Source organism: Dermacentor silvarum, chromosome 8, assembly GCF_013339745.2.
Source record: "Dermacentor silvarum isolate Dsil-2018 chromosome 8, BIME_Dsil_1.4, whole genome shotgun sequence".
NCBI lineage: Eukaryota > Metazoa > Arthropoda > Arachnida > Ixodida > Ixodidae > Dermacentor > Dermacentor silvarum.
The window spans coordinates 407,019-430,554 of record NC_051161.1 but is presented as its reverse complement, the minus strand read 5'-3'; the positions used below and the strand labels follow the sequence as shown (position 1 = coordinate 430,554).

At 44.9% G+C, this 23,536-nt stretch overlaps 1 protein-coding gene across 8 annotated transcripts in view; it reads left to right on the top strand.

Annotated features, from left to right (window-relative positions):
• LOC119460512 (zinc finger protein 277-like) overlaps positions 1 to 23,536 on the top strand; it is a 104,743-nt gene that overhangs the window by 47,474 nt on the left and 33,733 nt on the right. For 4 of the 8 annotated variants that reach the window (XM_049672302.1, XM_049672299.1, XM_037721432.2 and 1 more), the window contains 5 exons: positions 11,124 to 11,194; positions 15,406 to 15,502; positions 15,576 to 15,662; positions 17,454 to 17,578; positions 20,547 to 21,379. In XM_049672302.1, the coding sequence (XP_049528259.1) occupies positions 11,124 to 11,194; positions 15,406 to 15,502; positions 15,576 to 15,662; positions 17,454 to 17,578; positions 20,547 to 20,697 (531 nt within the window). In that variant the 3' untranslated portion in view covers positions 20,698 to 21,379. Of the gene's footprint in view, positions 1 to 11,123; positions 11,195 to 15,405; positions 15,503 to 15,575; positions 15,663 to 17,453; positions 17,579 to 20,530; positions 21,380 to 23,536 lie in introns of those variants that run through there. The other 4 variants (XM_049672301.1, XM_049672300.1, XM_049672303.1 and 1 more) reach the window with 3 other exon arrangements.

The window sequence follows — 23,536 nt, the reverse complement described above, 5'->3', positions numbered from 1 at the left end:
TGTATTTACCAAAAATGAATCTAACAGCTTTCCTTCGTATCATCTCTAGCTTAAGTATATCTTGCTTACTTTGTGAATCTCAAATAATGGAGGCATATTCCACTTTGGAGCTTATGTAAGCATTGTACGCAAGTAACCTGAGCTTTGCTTGAGTCTTGCTTAATTTCCTCCTTAAGAATCGATGTAAGCAAAGCTTTCTGTGCTGTTTGCTTTGATTGATGATAATTAGCGGTAATGTTGACGTCAAATGTTTAATTTCTTCAGCGTTTAGTGCAATACGAGAGTTGTGAGTTGATGTTAAATGTTACCTTGCGTGCACCACTGCTGTTGTTCTGTGTAGTACATAGAACACACAGCGAAAATTGTTTGCTTGAGGCACTTTTGTGCACCATTGTTCGTAACCTCCGAGAAGGTTAACATTGTCATTGCTTCACACGGCAAATCGCACCACGGCAGACGTGTTCAACTTTAATTGAATTAATGGGCGGTACATGCTAAAACCACAATTGGATTATGAGGCATCCTGTAGTGGCGGACTACGGATTAATTTTCACCCCCTGGGGTTTTTTAACGTGCTCCTAAATGTAAGTACACTCCCGACTTCGAGCAATGCCATAGCTGCAAAGCTACCGCGATGTGCACAAAAGTGTTGATTTTTGGCGTGTCCGCTTGCGTAGTGTCGTCTTGACACTGTGATGCTTTAATGCAGCTTTGCGTCTGTGCCCTGTGTCACTTGTCCGCTTGACAAATTTGCTCGGTGTTCAATAAAGCGAAGCTTTCTTTGCCTCTTCCTTCGACTTTTCCTCTGCTGCTGCTGTCTGGCACACCACATTGGGGGGTCGTTCAGAGTGTGTGTATACATCACAGGAGCGGGGCAGAAAGGAAAGGCGACAAGAAACTCGTTTAGACCTTTGCACCACGTCGAATGTGCACAATGCCCTCTGGAGCTCCCCTGGCATTGCTATATTAGTCTCTTGACAGCTGTAATTATCCGTGACCCCCACAAAAGCATTGCAGAAATTGCAGCGCTTACCTTTCTACTAACGTGCAAGTCCAGAGGGAAGCTAGATAGAATGATAGAGAGGAGGGGGAAGAGGAGGCATAGAATGGGTAGAACTGATGCAGTCGTGAAACGAGTGAATAACAGCCTTGCCACTCTTCGTCCGCAGTTACCATACCCGAGGGGAAGAGGGAGGGTGGGATAGGGATAGGGATAGGGAAAAGGTGACGTGAGAAGGCAAGGAAAGGCAACTACTGTAGACACTACAATTTAAGTTCAAGGTATGGTACAAAATGTTTCTGCTATTTCTGAAAAATAAGCATCAAGCAAATTTGTCAAGGCGACAACTTACGTAGGGCGTGCAGAAGCATAGCCGCATTAAAGAGAACCGTAGGCTCTAGGCAACACTATGAAAGTGTTCACACGTCAAATCAACATTCTGTGCTTCTGTGCTCACAGCAGTAGGTTTGTTGCTATGGCATTGTTCGAGGTCATGGGTTTGATCCCGACCGTGGCAGCCGCATTTTGACGGGGGCGAAATAAAAAAAAATGCTTGTGCACTTAGATTTAGGGACACGCTAAAGAACACCATGGCGTCAAAATTAATCCGGAGTCCACCGCTACGGCGTGCCTCATAATCCAATTGTGGTTTTGGCACGTACAGTCCCATAATTCAATTAAAGTTTAATACTTCTGCCACAATTCATTGTGCCATGTGAGGCAATGAATATGCTCAACCCTCTTGGAGGTTATTATGAAGTATGGCGCACAACAATGCCTCTAGCAAACACCTACTCTTGTGTGTTCTGTGTACTATACAGACAAACAGCAGTGGTGCATGCAAGGTAACAATTGTAACATCAACTCACCACTCTCGTGTTGGATTAAACGTTGAAGAAATAAAACATTCGTCGTCAACATCACCGCTAATTATCGTCAATCAAAGCAAACAGCACAGAAAGCTTCACTTACATAAATTGTTTTCAGAAATATCAGAAACTAACCGTACCTTGAACTTAAATGTATCCAATGTGTTCGCAACCACTGTAGTGTCTAGTAGTAGTTTTTTCTTGCCTTATGTCGCCTTTGCTCTTTCCCATTCTGCCCCCTTGTATGTGAGCTATGAGCAAAGAGCGGCAAGGCTGTTATTCATTCATTTCGTGACTGCGTTGGTTCTATCCATTCTCTTCCTACCTGCTGCCTACCATTCTATCTACCTCCCCTCTGGACTCTTGCATGTTAGTGCAATGGCAAGTGCTGCAGTTTCTGCAATGCTTTTGTGGGATGGATGGATGAAGAACTTTATTAGTGTCCTATAGGGCACGCGCTAGCGCGCAGCAGGCCGCTCCCACGTCGGGACGTTGGGAGGCTACGGATAATTGCAGCTGTTAAGAGGCTATTGTGGCGACACCTGGGGAGCTCCAGTAGACATTGTGGTGGCACGATGGAAAGAGTCAAATGAGTTTCTCTCGTTGCTTTTCTTGTCTGCTGCGCTCCTGCCATGTATTTACGTGCTTAGAACCACCCCCTGGCATGGCGTGCAAGACAGCAGCAGCAGTGGCAGCTGCAGCAGTGGAAAAGTCAAAGGAAGAGGCAAAGAAAGCTTTGCTTTAACAGAAAGTGAGAGAAGCAGACGGTAAATTGGATGCAAAAGACTGAAACAAAGACCGTAGAGATTTACAAAAACAGCAAAAAAGAAATCGGGAGGGAAAATCTGTATGATAACATAAAGTGGAGTGCCTTGCTATTTGAGGCCCGAGCTGCCTGCCTGAGGACAAGAACATATCACAGCAAATGTGTGCTACAGGATGAGGCAAAAAAAAAAAAAAAGCCAATGGAATGCCAAGGTATTCATAGTGAAATTTTTAGCACGCACAATAGACAAGGGCACAGTGAAGGTGGACACATGAGTGTTTACTCACAACTGAACATATATGCACCATCTATCTGCACTCAGCATGTGCAAAAGTAATCAATTTATACATAAACACATTACAAAGGTTGAAGCAGTATTCAAGAATGCAAATTCTTTGTCAGTGATTGCAACTGATGGTTGACTGATGCATTTTTCAGCACACCTTATAATATGGGATGCTTATGTTATTTTACGTGTTAGTTTGTTTTTATCTGAAAGCAAAATATCAGTGTCAAAAAGTACCGGATGACAAAGACATAGCTTGCATTAATTAGACAAGTGTGAATGATTTTCTTTTCCGAAAGAAAGTTGATGTGTAAGGATTAACTGGTTTCCAGTCAAGATAAGAGACGATTAGAGTATTGGTGGAAGGAAAGCAGGGAAGAGATTGATAGAACCGGTGTCACTGAAAGTGTAGATAATAATACAATATAGTGATGAGAGATTTTAAATACAAAAGACAAGATCGAGATGACTTAGGCATAAGGCTAGATAGCGATAAATATTGTCAAAACTTGATTAAATCAAGCAGGCTAGGTGACTTTTTGTCCTCACCCTACTTCAAAGGGGATGCCAATAAACATCATCATCATGATATTTATTGTGAAAATAAGCTTTCTACGCACAGCTATCCGACGCACTATGTTTTGCTCAGTACATGTAGATGACGTGCAGATTAGTGAATTTACACGTGCTTGCGCTTTGGAATAGTTCAGGTGTCAGTCTTGAGTGAGACAGCTGCGGTGTCCACGACAAGGAATGTGAAAAAACAACAAACAAAAAGAAAAGATTGTGCTTTGGAGGCAACATGGAGCTTCCTCTTTGTCAGTAGTTTTCTCAGCATCTGTTTTGCATGCGTCACTCTCATACCGTGCTTCGGTGTTGCGTGGTGGCGGAATCTATGGAAAATAGCAACTGCGCAAGCCGAGAGCCAACAGCTACGTTTTCGTGGATAGCTCAAATGGTGACAACTTATGAACTGATGGGTTGATGGGCAAAATGGTTGATTTTGGGGCTTTCATTATAATGACCTTTCAGAATAACGAACGATTTACCGTGGTCCCCTGAAGTTCGTTATATCGAGTGTTCACTGTACTTCAACGCGTTCAGCAGAATCGAAGTTATTGGCACTCAAAGATAACGTGTGATCCCTTTCACCGTGCACCCATTCCTTCTTCAATGCCTTGTACCGTGAAGGCTATGAAGGAGCGGCGCATGCCCACAATGCTCCGCCTACTGAATGTCACCATGGCGAGCAGTTCAAATTTGATTTTGGCTGTTCAAGTAGATGCCACTATTTAAGATTTTGGCACCTACGATGCGCCAAACACGGTGGTCCTCCGTGAGCCGCAGCACACTCAGCAAGTGGACTCGATTGCGGTATCTGCGCTACATAGCAGGGCACAGTTGCATGCAACTGTAATACGTATGCGCAGCGTTTGCTTTGAGCACAACAGTGCTTGAGTGGGCACTCACACTCATATGCTCCAGTCTGGCCGTGCTATGTGGTGCAGGCCGGCTCTCTCCTGCATCTGCTTAACCGACGGTTAGTACCCCCATCCAACTTGCGCATTTTGAAGCACTGTCAATAGCTCTATATAAAGTGAAGTCTGCCAAGGCGTCTATACAGCCAGGAGTGAGCACATGCTGGCAAGCGTGTGTGTGGTCTGACCTTCAGTTTCGCGTGGTTCGAGGTTAGTTGAGTGTTCAAAACTTATCGAAATTAGTGAGATCTGACGGCTATGACACCAATCAGCAGTCTGGCCAAAGCTTAGTTCCTATGGGTGACCATGGTCGAGCATGAGCAGACGATAGTCGGCTTCTATCTGAAGTACGTAATTCTTATTGAAATTCAAAAGCAGATTCTCGCTTACTTCAGCCTGCTTATTGAACTGCGTCAATAAATATACACAGTAACAGTAGGAAGAAGCGCACTGATCCAAACACCCTTCTTGATTGATGTCAGCTATTGGCCAATAGCAGCCGCATATGGGAATATGCTATATAAGGAAATATAGCGCCCGAAAAGATTTGGGAGAACCCTTCTGTTGAAAAGAGAGTGTTTGAGAAAAAGCTGACTTAAGCGCTCCGCTTGCAAGCTCCCCATACCTCACACGACTGCGAAATTTGGCTGAGATTTTCACAGCAGCATATTCTACCTGCGGACTGCGTTTTTTTCACCTAGTCTGAGGGGTGATTCAGGACCCCTTTAAATAAAGTTGCTTAATGGGCTGATGAAAATGGTTTTAGGTTGAGCTCGCAGAAAAGTACATGGGTTCTTTTCATGAATAAGATAGGGATACGTTAGAACCCCGCTGATAACGTTTTTCACGGGACCGTAAAAAAAAAAAAAACACTTAAGAGCCGGGAAACAGGAAAAATTGAGAACTGGGAGTAGTGTTGAACTGCAGACAATATTATTTTAATTCTTACATGTGAAAAAAAGTCGTAGTTTCGCCCAACAGCCGAAGTATCAATTGCGATAGCAAATTGGTAGACAGCTATACAAGGTAAGAATAGTAGTTTTATTGTCCATATAAACTTGTAAACATTCGCTTATTAACTATATTAACAAGCATGGTGTCAGCGCCCACTGGCAAATATGAAGACATCACACTCGATGAGCGCAGACACGCGCTATCAAACGCTGGCGTGAGAAATTTAAGCGCCGCTGCAGAAGCGAGCGAAGTGACCTTCGTGCTGTTGTCTATCGCTTTGACGCAAACTGCATGAGTGTCGAGAACACGCAGCACGCACAAAGCTACGAGCCGCCGACGCACCTACACTGCGTAGACTCTGCCCCCAACGCAGACCGCTTTCAAGATACAGCGCCACCGCGCAGTACGTAGTTGATGCCAGAGCACGATGCTGCCCGCTATCCCTCCCACCTCGCTGGTGCCTCGAGCGCAACGGAAGAAGGCACGCTTCCTCCCTGTTTTTCTTTCTTTCGCGCGCGAGATTTAGACGCGGTCGTCGGCTCCCCTTGCACGCTTTCACTCGCACATACAGCATACGGCGCGTGGCGACGGCGTTATCGCCCTTGGACTTTATACGGAACATCTATGAGCCAAAACCAATTTTAGGGCACAACGCGTCATAGACACCATCTTTGCATAGCAAATATGGATCTCAAGGGCCATACTTTTGCTGGCGGAAGCCGAAAACACGTCATAAGTCTCGCCTTGGCACTTTTTGCGGCCAATGCCATCGTCAAGCAACCAAGCCAAGCGACATAGAAAGTCAAAATGGTCGCTCGGCTGGCGCGGGGTGGCAGTTCGCAGCGTATGATGCGGGAACGGTCCCACAGTTGCGACGTAACAGCGGGGTTACCAATGCATTGGGTTCTATGGGAGCTTTGCCGGGACCGGCCGAAAACGGCATAAGAGCCGGGAAAACGCAGCACCCGGGAACGTAACAGCGGGGTTCTACTCTACTTGAATTGCTTTAGGCATTAAGAAAGTAAAAAAAAAAAAGGCAGCCTTAGGAAGCGTTTCAGGATTCATAAATGCGTAAGGACTGTTCAGTTCAGAACACCACTCTGGCATCATGTAAAATGCACCAGCAAGTAAGAAATAAGCCATCATTTTTCAGAGGTCAGCATTCTGGAGTGCTTTCCGATTTTGTTGTGAAACTGGATAAGAGGGGTGTGAGAATATGGCAGTGTTCTCAGGACAATGTGATTAAGTCTGCTTATTATCAACAATCTTTTTGAAAGAAATGGCTACTCAACCAATGCGTATTTTCTTCCTCAGGTATCTTCTTGCATTGTGCGGAGAAAACCCACAGAACTATGTGTCCGTAAAATTCAAAATTTAAAAGTAGAATGTAACCTCTTGCACAAATCTGCTGCACAACTAGCTGCTGCACAACTGCTGCACAACTAGCTGCTGCACAACTAGCTGCTGCACAACTAGCTGCTGCACAACAAAGCTACGAGTCGCCGACGCACCTACACTGTGTAGACTCTGCCCCCAACGTAGATCGCTTTCAAGATACGGCCCGGCGCCCGCACGCCTGCCGCGCAGTAGATGCCAGAGCACAACGCTGCCCGCTATCCCTCCCCCCTCGCCGGTGCCTCGAGCGCAACGCATGAAGGCGCACTTCCCCCCTACTTTTCTTTCTTTCACGCGCTAGATTCAGACGCGGTTGTCGGCTCCCCTCGCACGCTTTCACTCGCACATACAGCATATGGCGCGCGGCGACGGTGTTATCGCCCTTGGACTTTATACGGAACATCTATGAGCCAAAACCAATTTTAGGGCCTCAACGCGTCATAGACACCATCTTTAGATAGCAAATACGGATCTCAAGGGCCGTACTTTTGCTGGCGGAAACCGAAAATACGTCATAAGTGTCGCCCCTGGCACTTTGAGCGGCAAATGCCATCGTCAAGCAACGAAGCCAAGCGACATGAAAAGTCAAAATGGCCGCTCGGGCCGGCGCGGGGTGGCAGTTTGCAACGTATGATGCGCGAACGGTCCCACAGTTGCGACATAACAGTGGGGTTACCAATGCATTGGGTTTTATGGGAGTTGTGCCAGGACCGGCCGAAAATGACGTAACAGCCGGGAAAATGCAGCACCTGGAAATGTAACAGCGGGGTTCTACTGTAGTACCAGACCCTGCTGTTGAACTCCCTGGCAGTACATTATCTGTAAGCACAGAACACAAGTTTCCCGGCATCATAGTTGATTTAAAACTGACATTCATTCCGCATATTAAATACTTGAAGGCAAAATGCCTAATAACAATGAATATATTTAAGATGCTATTGTGTGCAGCATGGGACAGTTACAGGAAATGCCTTTCGAACTTGTACACGAGTCTTGTCGGCTCACGTCTTGACTAGAATACAGCGCGATAGTTTATCAGTCTGCTGCACCAGTGATTTAAAGATGTTGGATCCTGTTCAATATTTAGGCATCCACCTCGCAACTGGGGCTGTCGGGAGAAGCCGTGTACGAAGTCTTTATGTAGAATCAAATGTGTGGTCACTACCTCTTCAGAGGTCATATTCCAGTTTGAAATATTTTCTGAAAGTGCATTCTAACTGTGAACATCCTTCTTGTTGCACCACAAGTGATACCATGTGTGCTATGCTTTTCTGTAACCAACCTTCAGCAAGGGAGCCCTACTCATGGCATGTGGGAAAACTCTGTGAAGAAATGGGTGTCTGAGTACTTGAACATCACCTAATGACTCCAGTGAAACTGCTACATGGTAGTGGCAGCTGGTAGAATGCGACTCATCATCTGTCAAGGTCACAAAACATGCTCCAGATGCACACATTCAAATGTACTTTTTAGAACTTAAGTTGAAGTTCTGTTGCCCTGAATTATACACCAACACATCAAAGTCACATGCTGGCTAGTCTTATACGGCAGTCGGTCCATCCTTCCTGGAATTCGACGTACTCCAGCCCCAAACAAGCATTTTTACAGCAGAGGCCTATGCAGTACTGTCGGCGATGAAACACGTCAACAGTCTGAAACTCTAAAAGGAAGTAATATTTACAGGCTCTTTAAGCGTTGTTGACGCTTTAATGTTGCTACAGAACATAAAAAAAAAACTGTAATTGACATCCTTTATTCACTCCTCTGCTGTGTTTATGCATCTAAACAACAAGCCCTAATATGCTGGGTGCCTTGGCATAGAGGCATCGAGGGTAATGTGCTTGCCGACAATATTGCCCCATCTATAAAACAGAAAGCTGGAAACTCATTCATAGCTATCCCTGCAGCAGACTTGAAGCCGTTCCTATGGAAGAAACTGAGGAGCTATTGGCAAGATACGTGCGGCACCAAACCGCTTACTAAACTTCATGTTATTAAGCCCAAATAAGGATATTGGCAGCCTATAACAAAAATACGGCGAACTGAGGTTATTTTATGTCGTTTTAAGCAAGCCACACTTATGGCACACACTCCTACATGTTTACTGGTGATAATCCTCCTACATATCTGCAGTAAATGTGGCAAGACACTGACAATCTTTCATGTCTTGTTGGAATGTCAGGAAGAAAAAGCCCAAAGAAAAAAGTACTTTTCCCCAGCATACAGACAACACATTCTCCTCCACATGGCAATGTTGTTTGATTCTTCTGCATACATAGGTACATCTGATGGAGTATTAATGGCAAACGTTGCCTAGAATATATTTTAATATGGATTTAAAGTAAGTGGAAATGCTCATTTCAGTTGGTAGCACCTCACGACATCATCATCAGTATAACGTGTTTAGTGGCTGCTTGGGCTCTCGGTGGAGTTTTGCAGGCTCCGCGAATATTGTTGACATCATAGATCGGTATTTGCACGGAGCACAACGGGGCCCACATGTTCCTTTCTTGCTTCCATGTAGGGCTGTTAATCTTTTTGCAAGAGACACATGTTGTGATCCAGCGTCGAACTTGTACCAACTGCCGCACTTAACCGATTTCCAAGCTCTGACAAGATGTGGCTTTGGATCGCACGACGTACAGACAACCAACTTGCGCAGACTGCATGAGACCTGAAACAGAGCGGCGCCAGTGGCGGGTCCAGTTATTTGCCGGACCATCACCACCAATGATCACCGCAGCCGCCTCGAGGCGCCCGCATTTATCGCCACTCACGGAGGCATAAAAGTTGAATATAGTTTGTTTCCGACACAAAGTAGTTACTAATCGAATAAAGTTATGTTGAAAATGTGCCTATTCAGCAAAGCAGCGCCCAGTACTAAACCACAAGCTTAATTGGGAGCTGTGATGCGAGGGCATTTTGCCTTGCAGATGGACAGCACACGCTGGCGGTACACACAGCTTGCACATTTGCTCTTCGCACCCTCTGCATTGAGAAAGCCAAGTGAAGTTATTAAAGCATGACATAATTGTGGAAATGTGTTGGCAAAACTAACGCTGTACTGAGGAGCTGTGGCACGATCGCAAATGCCATCGGCTGCAGCTGCCGGCACGTAGGCCTGGCGTAATCAGCAGCTGTCATCGGAGCTGTACGTCATTGAATGGCGTGCCTTTGTGAACTGTTTATCGCTCGCGCTCTTAGATGCTTTTATTGACACTTGGTGTAAAACGAAGGAGCGTCGTGCAAAGACGTTTGCTTTGTACTTCCTGCTGACGACATGGTGTAACATGCTTGCTACTAGCAGATGAATTCTGCAACTGTGAGCTCCTCAACGTCACTGGTTTTTGAGCCACGAGGTCGTGTTCGGTCACTTGCGACAGCTGTGGTGTGGTGCTTGTTTATTATGTTATGGTTTTGGGCATGCATTTTGAAGCGACGTTAGGATTGTTCACAAGTAACGATGATAGCATTAATTATACGTTACATAGGAGCATTTATGGTTTGAATATGTAGTTATCAGGCACACACCTTTTCATTAAAATGTAAAAGTCACAAACAAAAATTTGGCTGTCAGTGGTCCTTCAAGGTTTTTAAAAGATCAGCCCCATAGATTCGTAGCACATCTCACTCGAAGCTGCTGCTCCTGTAGCATTTTTGTAGAGCACATGCCTCCCGGCCCTGCATTCAAGGGCTCTGGTAAGGCACTAGTGCTACTGTCACCGACACGTTTTACTGCATCAACCCTTTGTAATGGAACTTCATTGCTATAGCACCCATCAGTAGTCATTGTCATTATTTTAATACATATTTATTTTACGCACTTTACTGCGACTTATTTTTAGGCCTCTTTTCAGACATGAATAATTTATTTTTCCATTGACAACTCATCACTATTTTTCGTGGTGCTCTTTGTCCCTATTTGGCCCTTGCACCAATAAACTACCAAGGGTACCAAGGGTCACTTGGTATGTGCCACTGGGCATGTGCAAATGACAAAAATAATCTTTAATTTAGTTCTTTAATACCAACATCATATATATTGAGACACGTGCCATGCGTATACTTTGTGGTGGTGCCACTAAATGGCTCAGCATGTTCAGAGGGAATAGCCTGCGAGAGAAGCTTGGTTGCACTTAGAAGCCTCGTACATGACGGGTTTTGGATGTGGCAATACGGTGTGTCGTTTCACTGCTTCAATGCTAATCCCAATACTGTCAACTGTCATCTAGATGTGGTTTCTGCTGGAATTTTTTAACTCTGGTATAAAACACATGCATACTGGTCAGCAGAATTTTGAATAAACTGTAATCCATGTAAAGTGCATTCATTACAGTAGGGGTTTACTGCACCATACTGTGGTTGTGCCTTGCAGGAACATGGGGGCCTTGAATTGCCTGATCAAGATGAAGACGTGGAGCCAGTGAATGATAAACCTGACGAATTGTATGTATCTATTTTGCATGTGTGCCAAGATTGATGTGTGCTGATTATGCGCTTGGCTCACACATTAGCTAAAAATAACATTGAATTGCTATGTTTAGGCTCGTCATGCAGCAGCGCAAAGATGGGATGACACAAGTACTTGTCCTTGTTTATTATTTGTGCTGCTACATGATCTGCTTAATCCAATGCTCCTTGTTCTCTTTTCTTGTGCTATTGGGGGCGAGCTCCACCACTGGAAAATCAGGCACCACCGTCGCCATGATGTGATATGAGGGATCACGTGGTCACAGTGGCTGCCTCCTCTGCTTCGGAAGCTCCAAAGCGAGCTGAAAACTAAAGTTTAGTACCACCTTCGCTACGTTTTTGATTAAGGGGGGATCTTTTCCCGCTTCGAGTGCCCGCTTGACAGCACTTGAAAGCACTGTAATAGGTAGTGGCTGCCTTTGAAGGCATCCCACATGGTAGGCTATTGCTCGGTACCGCAGTGCCAGACGAGCACGCAATGGAGCCCGGTGTCAGCCTTCACACGTACCCGAAGTCCAAGAAGCTGCGTGTAGCTTGGACTGCAAAACTTAGAACCGGCAAGCAGCCATTGGCTACAACTCGGGTGTGTAGCAAGCACTTCCGCGAGGAAGATTTCTGCTGCGGCATTGGGGCTGCGAAGTTCGGTGAGTAGCAGAAAGCGTGCACTAAGAAGCTCGCCCGTGTGCGCTGCCCAGTTAATGTCATGAAGGTTTGGTCTATGAACTTGTTGGTGCTAGATGCTGGCAAGTTCACCAGAATGGAAAGGAAATGGTAAGAAGCACATCAAAAAAGGCAAGGCATATGCTCATGTTTGTGTTAGCACCAAACCATGAATGCACTGGATTAACAAAACGAAACAGTGGGAAATTCCTCTCGGAGAAGACCGATAAACATACAGTGCGACGCAACTTGAGAAATAACGATATTGAAACATCCAAGAATTTAAAAAGAAAAAAAAAAGATTGAATCGTCGCAATGGCACATCACAAGTCGCCGTATAGCATCGAAATTCCTAGTTATAACGAAATTATTTTTGAACAGCTCTGATAGCGTCCACGCAACAATGGTTGCTTGTGTACTGTCAAATGTTCATATGCTGCGGCCTAAAGCTCACGGCACGGTGTTGAAAACGCGCTCACAGCGAAAGCGAAACATTGTGCGCGAACATGCATGCAGACATGCAGTCCCATGTGATCGCTGCATTTAGGCTTCATTCGGTTAAGCTCGATTTGGTTGTACGGACAGCACTCTATAAAAAGCACATTTCACATAGCTGTCAGCGATTGCCAACCTTTCACTAAAGAAGCTGGTTCGGGGGACTCAATCGCGTCGACCGCGTGCAATAGGTGTTCACTGTACGTGTTCGGTAAATAAATATCGCCTGTAAACTATTCTGCGCTTCCTGTTTGCCCGAGATTATTATTTTGACAGTAAGAAACTTCCCTCATTTGGAGAGTACTTACAGAAATGGCCAGGAGGGCTCCCGCGTGCTGTTTTTATTGAGCGCTGACAGCTAAACCTATGAAGAGCGCGCCGTGTTATCCCTCATATTACGCAAGCGAGGCGCTTCCGACAGATGGCGACTCCGTAACTCCTCGCCCCCAATATTTAGGGCTTTCGGTGTTACTTATGAGTTATGATTAACTTCCTCAACTAAGAGCCATAGCTGCACTGTGCAGGACAGATATGTCTGTAGTTTCAGAAATGTCAACAAAAAAGACATTTTTTTGTGGTATTTGTGGTCATGATTTAATTAAGCATATGCCAACTAGGGTCGGAGCAAGTCCTGCTTGAGAACTGCAAGTTCTAAAGTAAAATGTACGAGGAGAACAATGGTGAAGACTCATTGAAAGGGTTCTTTGTTGACTCTTCGCCTACCTGCCTATGTTCCAAGGAATTTAAAAAAATATATTGATTCTTTTTCTTTGTGTAATGAAAGTACGAGGTGCATTAGAAAAGTAATGAGACAGCAACGATTACCCATGACAACACTCCTTGCATCCGGATGCTTGACGATGTTGTGGATTCATGCTCTTTCAGTTGGATGATTATTGATGAAAGTGTGTGTTTTGAAGAGAATGTGCAGAGCTTTATTTTTGTTCATGCATTCTGTCCCTGCTGATTCTGCATTTATCCTTTTTGGAAATGCTGGACAAGCTTCTTTTCATAGAACCTCCTATAACAGTTAGCCCTTTCTGCTAAAAGAAGCATTCTATACATCACTTGCTCAGCAGAAGCAACCCAGAACACTTCACCACACAGCCCTCTCGTCCAGACTCAACTCGGTGTGTAGAACCCATAAAAGCACTGCTAAAGATAGCTGCTGTCGCCTTGATGAATACTGCTTATTAAAATATGGGTACCAGAATAAGTACTTCTGTTATTGCCGTATGGGTATTAAAAGCTTTAAGTAGAAAAGCAACTTTTTCTCTGCCACAACATTTCAAAAGCCTTAGTTTCTTTCCTCGTAGTTTGTTAAAAAAAATATAACCAAAGAAACACCAAATGATGAAGTGAAATTTGGGCTAGTTGGTACTATAGACTCATTCTGGTACGGATTCGTCTTGCTTGGTGCCTAAATGCTATCTTCTTGTGTTCTTGCTTTTTGCCTGAGACACCATGATTAAAAAAAAAAGAACAAGTGGTAGCACTTGATCTTTCATGGACTGTCACGTTCTTGATTGCAAGAAAGAATTTCTTATTCCACTGTATACGTTCTGTTCTTATCTCGATGACATACAAAATGCAGCGGGGGGAGATAATTTTACAAAGTGTATGCATGCTGAGATGATGATGCTGATCATGTAATCGCAAAGTCATCTTAGGCCATATGGCCTAGGATGCCATTGTTCCATTAAGCACATTACAGTAAAACCTCGTTAATTTGGATTTGATGGGACCAAAAGAAATGTCTGAATTAACCGAATGTCGAATTATCGAGGGTATCCAGCAAACAATAAGCAAATGCTTACTACATCAACACGCTTTTATTTAGTGAATGAACGAGCAAATCCTGTTGCTATTTTGCACAAAATCAGAGTGGAAGCTGGAATTTTTGTCATCTCGTTACTCATTGGCTCTCGCAGCGGTGATCGAGGCCTCGCGACTTCGCAGCAAGGCCGCACCGTGCGCCTTCATTTGCGACACACTTTGCACTACCGCGCGCACATCCCGATTCTGTTTTCGCCAGTGAGCTGATCGCCAACAGATCGGATGTCTCATCCCGATGTAGCCGGTGCTCCTCATCCACGACAGCTTTGCACTGAGCAAAAAAGAAACAACCGTTGCGGAGAAACTCGATTGTGGACGGCGACTTTACGGTGCGGAAGGCACACGGCCGACACATGAACGGAACTGCCGTTCGCTGCAGCAACTGCGGACGAAACCGCAGTCGCTATCTATACGATCATGGATGGCGATTACGCAGTTTTTAGGCACGCGGCCGACACGTGTACCAAGTCAAAATGAAACTGTTTGCCGCAAACGCTGCGAAAGAAACGGCAGCCCCTATCGATGCCATCATGGGATGTGACTACGCAGTTATGAAAGCACACAGGCAACGCAGTGTTATACGTGGCGTTAACGAAGGAATAAAGGCTTTAAAGGCACAAATAGGCACGAAGGGTTCCGGCGTTGCTGTCATTCATGTACGATTTTCGCTACGACTATGGGGATGCGCACTCTGCTACTTCGCTTCGGTCGGACGGTAGTGCCATTTTTGCTCTTTTGTGTTGCACATTTATGGTGCTTCTCACTCACCGAGCTCCGAAAGTTGTCCAAATTAACTGATGTGCGGCCAAATATGTCCGAATTAAAGAGAGTTTGATTGCATTGAACAATGCATACACTGGCCGGGACCAGAGGACGAGTCCGAATTATCCGATTTTCTGAATTAACGAGGGTCGAATTAATGAAGTTTTACTGTATCGTCATTGCAGTGATGTACTATCATGCTGCAATGAAACATGAACACGAGAAAACGAACTAGAAGGTGAACTTTCGTTTCCACATATTTGTGGCTGTGTGTGACACTACAGTGGTTCATTTACAGAGTCTTGTCCTACAGTCACATATCTGACTTTCAGGTAATAAGATGAAAGATGTGTTCTTCATGTTTCTCATATTTCATAGTAGATGTGGTACATACAGAAAATGTGGCTTATATTCATGCACTTTGATAACTCCAGTGAGGATTGGGAGGATGAAAGTGAAGAAACAAGCCTCATATGCCTGATGTGCAGTGAAGCCTATGCCAGCATTCCCACCATCACAAGGCACATGAAGGTGGGTTCAATAGTTCTCAGTTGTTTAAACTTCATCTGCTCACACTGAATTTGGGGCATTTTGTGGATTCCAGGATATTCACAAATTTGATTTCACTAAGATGAGAGAGAGCCTTGGCTTTTACCAGCAAGTAAAGGTCATAAACTATTTACGAAAACAGGTAAGTGATCTTTAGTGACAGCGATATTACATGCCTGTAAGTAGTTTTCAAACCTGGTCATATCATGACTACTACATGTGCTGCCAATGACACATCATGACTATGCTGTTGACGTTGCATGCCATTGATTCTGTGACTGCTTTGTTTTTTGTTTTTTGGGTGAGAAGAGGCGATACTACAGTAAACCCTCGTTCACTCTGATACCTCGAATTATTGGATAAGTCGGATTTTTTCCATGGCACGATGTCAACTCCATTAGTTTTTGACCCCTTATCTCGAAACGCCATTGCGCCGAACTCCGGATCTCTCAAAACCTAGACTGTGGAAATGCTGAAAAAAAGACTATACCGAAACATTCTTTTTGGTACTTTTTTGCGCAGCTGTGGTATCGCCAAAAAGTGAAACCAGGGCTGGTATTTTGTAGCGATGCCTTTTCCGATGCTAATGCCTTTTTCGCGTTTGGTCAGCGGTCAGAGCGATGGTCCGCTGATGTTATCAACGAGATCAGCCGGCCATGAGCGGTGGATGATAAGACTAGCATAGAATAAAGCATAATGCATCGCTACAAAATACCGGCCCTGGCCTGCAATTTTGTCCCAATGCCTGTTGCCTGATTCTGCTTCACCCTCATCTACAGTTCTCGGCCGGCTGATCCCATTGATTACACAGGCGGAGCGTCGCTACGAATGCTGTCGCATGCAAAGAGAGCGAGAAAGAGCACTGACGGCCAGAGGCGAGCGTGCCACCACTTGTAAACACACCAGCCGCGCATGGCAGTGCCTCTGTTGCCCGGTGCTCGGAGGCAGCTGTTGTGCGAGGCTGCGCTGGCGGTGGTCACGTTACTAAGCAAGGCAGTGGCGAGCGCTTTCCCGCGGCGTTTGCTCGCAACGCGCAGCATGGCGCTTTTGAGGGCCGTGATTTTGTAGCGATGGCTTATCCGGTGCAGTTAATTTTTTAGCTTTATCAGTGGTCAGAACGACGCTCTGTGGAGGTTATTGTCAATCGAAAACTCCGGGGAACCGAGCACGTTTTTTAGCGTGACTCGGTTTCGAACACGGTGTCAACGTGCATCTGCGTTTGCGCTTATGTGTGCGAGGACGTGTTGTTTGCTGGGTCGCACTTAATATTGCCAAAATGATTTACTAAAAGTACGGCGCCTGGTACATTGAGCTTTTGTGAGGAAGTCGTCGGTTACCGGCGCCATATTGGAAAGGCGTCATGTTGGCTTTACGCGGTGATTATGCTTATATTTTCATGAATCCGGTTATCTCGAAACTCCGCTTATCTCGAAATGTTTTCCAGTTTTTACTACTTCAAATGAACGGGGTATTATTGTATTTGTTTTTGTGTTTCAGTCCAAATGCAGTGGATAGCTGTTAATTGGGCACCCATTGGCAACTAAATCTGTACACATTACAGGCCATATACAGAAGTGTCACTTGCAGCATTGTTTTAGTGAAGGAAAAAGTAATCAAGACTATGATGTGATTGAACTGCATTAACGTACATACAGTTAAGCTTAGAGGAAGTGGTTCTGCAGCTTGGTTTGCACTGACACAATCACCTATGGGCAGTGAGGGCTGTGTGGCTCTTGCCAAGTCATGAGTCATTGTGTTTGAAGCATTGTAAGTTAGGTATTTCTCTGACATAATTTTCTGCTTGTCCACATTGCTTACTATCTAGTCAAAAATTACTACATCCTATACTTTGATAATTATAGAGCTGCTGTCTGTCGTTAGCATACATTTGTGGGCTCTTTATTGCTATGAACTTTCTCTTTTTGTTCAACAGGTTTATTTGAACTCATGTTTCGTGTGCTCAGAAAAGTTCCGCTGTCATTATCAACTTCTGTCTCACTTATCCAGTAATGTGCATGACAACAATGTCATCAACAAGTCATGCTGGGATCAACCACAGTAAGTTGATGCAATTAGCAGAACAAACCATATACTCAGATTGAGATAGTTGGCTGGTACGTAGAAGCCGAGTCTGTTCCGGCTCTGAAAGCGAAAATTGCAGGCATATGATGGCTATTTACAAGGCACTGAACTAGGTTTAGGATATGTGACCAGGTCATGTTAAGTTACAGTTAAGCACTTGTAATCATACTGTTATAAGAAAAAAAAAGCATGAAAGTATACTTTGTGGGGATCGAGGTGCCTTCCCGCGCCTCGTCCCCCAGCTTGCGTGTGGCGCTTAGCTCGATCTACGGGAACCGCCGCCGTAACAGCAACATGGCGGACATGGCGAGCGCGCCAGACCTACTTTTCCGCGCAAACCGTGCTTCTCCCTCCCAGGATGGGCTTGCCGCGCGAGAACACGGCACCAGGACCTCCTGAGTGGCGGCCCCCAGAGGCCCCCCTCCACCGGAGTTCTGTTCTGTTGTGCGCTTCCTCGCTGCGGCAAATGCTCACAGGCCCGTAACGAGTTGATTACGTAGGACCTTTGCTCTCCTGACTCCTCGTTATCACGCTTGGTGGACTGCTGCCCGGTTAGCCCTAGCGCAGCGGGCGCGCATACTCGATCGATGTTGCGGTGAGCCTTAGCCCGTAACGATTAACCGAAACCCGAAGATTAACCCTTATCTACAATTTATAGGCAGTGTACTATAAATTTATTTCCCGTTGTGCTGTCCTTGGCGTTCATGTCTGTTGGCTTTAAATTGTTATACATTACCATATTTATTTATTTTTCACATGTGTCACAATATCTCTTGGTTGTAAATGTAGTTACAGTATAGACCACTTATAACGTAACCACTTGTAGTGCAGGACCGGATATAATACGGTCTTTTCAGACTCCCGGTAATTTTCCCATAGCACTTTATGTATACGCATATCGCTTATAGTGCAGTTGCGGGACAAAAAATACCTGTTATAGTGCGGCTGCCTGGAAGTTTGGCAGTCAACCTAGACGGCAAGCGCTCCCCTCAAGCCACAAATACCATATTTACTCGAATCTAACGCGCACTTTTTTTCCGATAAAACAGGTCCAAAAAAAGTGTCGCAGTTTCGCCCGAAAAGCGAAGCATCAATTAAGATAGCAAATTAGTAGAGAGTTATAACGAGTAGGGATAGTAGTTTTATCGGCTGCATAAACTTGACACATTCGATTACTAACTGAATTAACAAGCGTGGTGTCAGCATGCATGAGCAAACATGAATAGACTCGATGACCACAGACGACCACTGACAAAACACGGGCGTGGGTAAGCGCGGCCGCCGCAGCGAGCGAAAGTTCGTGCTGTGTATCGCTTCAACGGAAACTGAGCGGCGTAAGCACAGCGCATACAAAGGTCAGAGCGTGTAGAGATCGCTTTGAAGATTTTATCGCCCTTGGACCTCACGGCGACGACGGCGGTGACGCCGATGGCAGAAATCCGCTTGAAGTGTCCATATAATTACTATCGCAAAAAAAATGCGTGCGCGTTAGAATCGAGTACGACCCTAAATCTGCATTACCATATAGCCATTGGCATTTCATAATGGCCGCCTCGCACGCACGTTGAGCCTAGCTACTCTCGAGCCTAGCTACCGTAGCTTCCTCCATGTGCTGCAGTACACGTGCCTAGGTAATAGTCTACCGTCTGTCATAACGTTCTCTGCGTCTGCTCTATCAGCATGAAGTACCGAGTTCATTATGATGCCGCATTTAAAAGGAAAGTGATCATGTGTGCGGAGACGGGTGGAAATCGGGCCGCATCACGGGCGTTCGGAAAATCGGAAACTTGCGTTCGGGACTGGCGCAAACAGAAGGAAAGGATTTTCACCAGTAAAGTAATGTGGAATGGTTTCAGTGTACCAAAGCAGGACGTAATCTGCGACGATCCTCTTCGGCTATACGATCGCCTTGGCCCTATCTTGAAAGCAATCTGCAACGGGGAAAGTCCGCCGCACGCCGTGTTTTCGCTGCCTATAGGTCGCGTTGAAGCGAGAGGCATGATAGCACGAAGGTCAATTTGCTCGCCGCGCTTCGTCACTTGAGCGTTTTGCCAGTTCGTTTCCACGGTCAACGAGCGAGATGTGTTCATGTTTGCTTGTGAGCGCGTGACACAGTGCTTGTTAATTTATTTAGCAAGTGAATACGAAACCTAGAGCATGGTGACAGCGACGGCAGAAATGCGCCTGGAGTGTCCATTATCGCAATAAAATTGTTGTTTACGTTATAGTGCGGTACCGCTTATAGTGCGGATATTCGTGATTCCGGCGACTTACGTTATAAGCGGTCTACACTGTATCATGAAAAGCCACGGGATTGCCTGCTAAGTATAGAACTGAGTATAGACACCTACCAACTATTCTGGAATGAGATTGAACCTGAATGGTCTCTTGAAGCAAGAATTGTGAAGCAAGCTTTCTTCCTAGACGGTATTGTGTGGGCTGGGAATCCAATGTAAAATAAATTATTGCTTGCTAACATTGAAAAAAAGAAAGGAAAAAAAAGATACACTTTGCTGCCAGTGCACAAAATAGATGAATGGCACTGATTAGGCCACGGGCAAACACCCTGACTTTGAACATTATTTATAAGTCTCCCAGAAGGTCAGTTATCTATGGTGTCACCATAAGTCAAACATGATGCATTGTTAGCTAACACAAAGGTAGCAGAAACCATTGGTGTTGACTGCAAATATTTGTAGTGCTTTAAGTTCTGCTCATGTAATGTCAGATAAAAAACATGCACTTCTAGTCTATAGCATGTTCCGCGTGAAACTAAACATATTTTTCTTCTTGTGGCCATATCTGATGCCGTCTCAGATTGTTAATTGTGCCCGCACAATGTTCACAGGAAAGGGAGCAGCACAAAATGGGCATCAGGCATCTTTTTTTTTTAGCCGCTCTACGAAGGCTGCCATTGTAAATTTTAAGGACTTTATCATTGCAGGTTCTATTTTCCGACCTATGAAAATGACCAACTGCTCTGTGCTTTGGAAGATGAAAACCTGCTGGAAGACTCTGCAGATGAAGTGATTGTGCCAGAGGACTGTGTGCCGCCTGATAGTTGTGTACTTGAGGCACTTGAGAGCAAAGACTGAAGGTCTGTTCGGATATTTATTTTTCAACAGCACCTGGTTGACATTGTTTTGTTTCTTGGCAGACATTGCTTTGCGCACTTGGGCATGCACAGAGACACATGTATACAGACATGCGTACACACAAAAAAGAACCCAGCCTATGTTGGATTTGCACAAAGTACATCAGATCACATGAGGAAAGCTAATACCTAAGTGGAAGTTTAAAAACTGTTGAATCGAGCATCTTGAAAAGCAAGGTATAATTTTCTCATTGGAACTTTTGAACTAAATTTCAGCCAACTGGTTTGTTAAGTACTACTACAAATGTAATCTTGTGCACCTGAATGAGAAAAGACAAAAAATGGGGCGAAAAATCTCACTAGGTTTTTGTTGTTTTTTTTTTAATATCCAAGCCTTCTTCCACCACTAACTGCATATTGTAGGCAACTTGAGGCATCTAAAATACCCAAGTTCACTGGTCTGTATGAATTGTGGTCACAAATTATTTGGAGGCTGTTTATGTGCTTCCTTTAGCTGGTCCTAGGCAGTATGTTCTAGGAGTGCTGTGCAGAGGCCCAATTGCAGTGTGATACAACATGTGGTTTCCGGAATTTCAGGGAAAAAAGTCAATGGTCTGCTGCCTAAAGTCTAAATAAATTATGATGTCACAGTTGCTGGAACTGTGACTTCTCATGTTGAAAAACCCATGTTTTCACTTTGCCTTTTCTCTTAGTCTTCTTCAATTTTTCTCCAGGTTCGATGTACCTTGTGAGAGAGAGAAACAACTTTATTTATCCTATCTTAAAGGGAACGGGGCTGTGAGAAGAAGGCGAGGGAGGTCATCCTACTCGCAATAGGCCTCCTCTACCACCTCAGCCCACCTCAGGATTGCTTCCTGAAGTTCGGGGTTGTAGCTGCGCATGGCAGCCTCCCACAGCTCCCATACCTGTCAACTCTTCCAAATTTTCCATTAAGTGTACGAATTTGGACTGGTCTTACGATTTTACGAATGTCGGCTAAATTTTTATGGAAAAGTGGTTATATTCGCGAAATTTTTAAAAAAAATTCCTAGTAAAGTCACACCGTTGCTGGTGGGTGGGGGCGCATAGAGATGGGGGTGTGCGCCGTAACCTTTATTGTCTGCAGACTAAGGACATTTTTCACTCTGTGACGTTGCCTTTGTCATCGGGTCGTTGGACGACCTGACGACGGCCGGAAGTCACTGGTTGTCGTTACTCTTAACATAGAGACCCACCGGTACGCAGTGGTGCACCGACGGGGGGAGGGTTTCGGGGGTTGTAATCCCCCCCTGACGCCGAGTTAACCCCCCTTTTGTTTAACCCCTTCTCTTTCCTTGCGCCTTTGAGTACTGCAACTAAGATGTAAGATGCAAAAATCACATTTTTTGACAATTTTCTGTGAAGAAATTGAAATTAGTGCTGTTTAGATAGTATTGGCAAACTAAGGCAAACTGTCAACCCCGTGAATGCTAATCTGAGTGTTGGGCGTATTGCGTTTATTTGCGGATAGAAGTAATAGCTCGGATTTGGCAGGCGGGCACTCGAGGTTCATGAATCCTGCTCTCGTAGCCACTGCATCTGCAGCCTCTTGTATGTAGCCATCCGAGCCACGCTTAATCCATAGGCTAATGTCGTCTGCTTATAAAGAATATTGGAAATTTGGTATTTGTATCAGCGTCCCAGCAATAAACTTCATAGCTAGGCTAAATAGAAACGGTGAGAGCACACCCCCGGAGGAATGCCAAAGCCACCACCTAGGGTGATTAGGGGAGAAGTTGAATGATTGAGTCTAATGACAGCTGTGCAATTGGCAAGGAATTTGGGAATATAGTCGTGAATTTTTCTACCACAGTTCACGTAAGATAGATCCATGATCTATTTTATTGAATGCACCGTGAAGGTCGAGTCCCAAGATGGCTTGGGTATCTTTACTACCTGTAGGATTAAGAAGGTCATTCTTGAGCCTTAGCATGGCAGCCTGTCAAGAGAGCGATTGGTGAAAGCCAATCATCTTTGCCATTCTTTGGCGGAAATAACTGATTGTCTTCTGTGTATTTATTTAAGCCATTAATCATGACATGTTCGAGTGTTTTGCCCAAGCATGACGTGATGAAAATAGCTCTAATATTAGCTTGCTCAGAGGGCTTATTGGGTTTGGGAACAAAGATTGCTTTAGCAGTTTTTTATGCATCCGGAAGGGAGCTGTTGTCGAAGCAGTGATTATAGTATTCTGTGAGGGCGGAGATAGTTTGTCATCCAGATTTCGGAGTAATTTATTATTTACATTATCGATACCCAAACCAGATGTAGTTCTAATAAAAGGTAACCTAGGGCATGTTTAACTTCTGTCTCCGTTATTGGGGCATCGAGAAACTCATTAACCTTGCCTGTATAGTCTGAATTCTCGTGAGTTGTGGTAGGAGGGAGGTGTAATCGTGCAAGCTCCTGAAAAAGATGGGGAATATTATCCTTGTGTTTGTGCAATAATTGAGTGATGTAGTGACTGTGTTGCGTACGCGAGGTCGAGGGATCAGGTAAATGTCTAAGCAGTTGCCAAGTCCTTTTACTACTGAGATTACCATGCATGCTCTCACATACTTGGCCCCATTGTTGATTAACTAGTTGCGTTGCATATGCTTGGATGTCCTGATCAAGTCTAGCTACACGGATGCGAAGCCTGCGGTTGTGGCGGCATCTTTTCCGCTGTTTTAATAGCAATTCCTTCGCTTGCCACATGTGTTGTAGTTTGGCATCAGCTGTTTGAAAGGGAGCATCAGGTGGCATAGTTAATTGTACAGTCCAATCCCCCTACAACAAAATTTCCGCCACAACGAAGATTT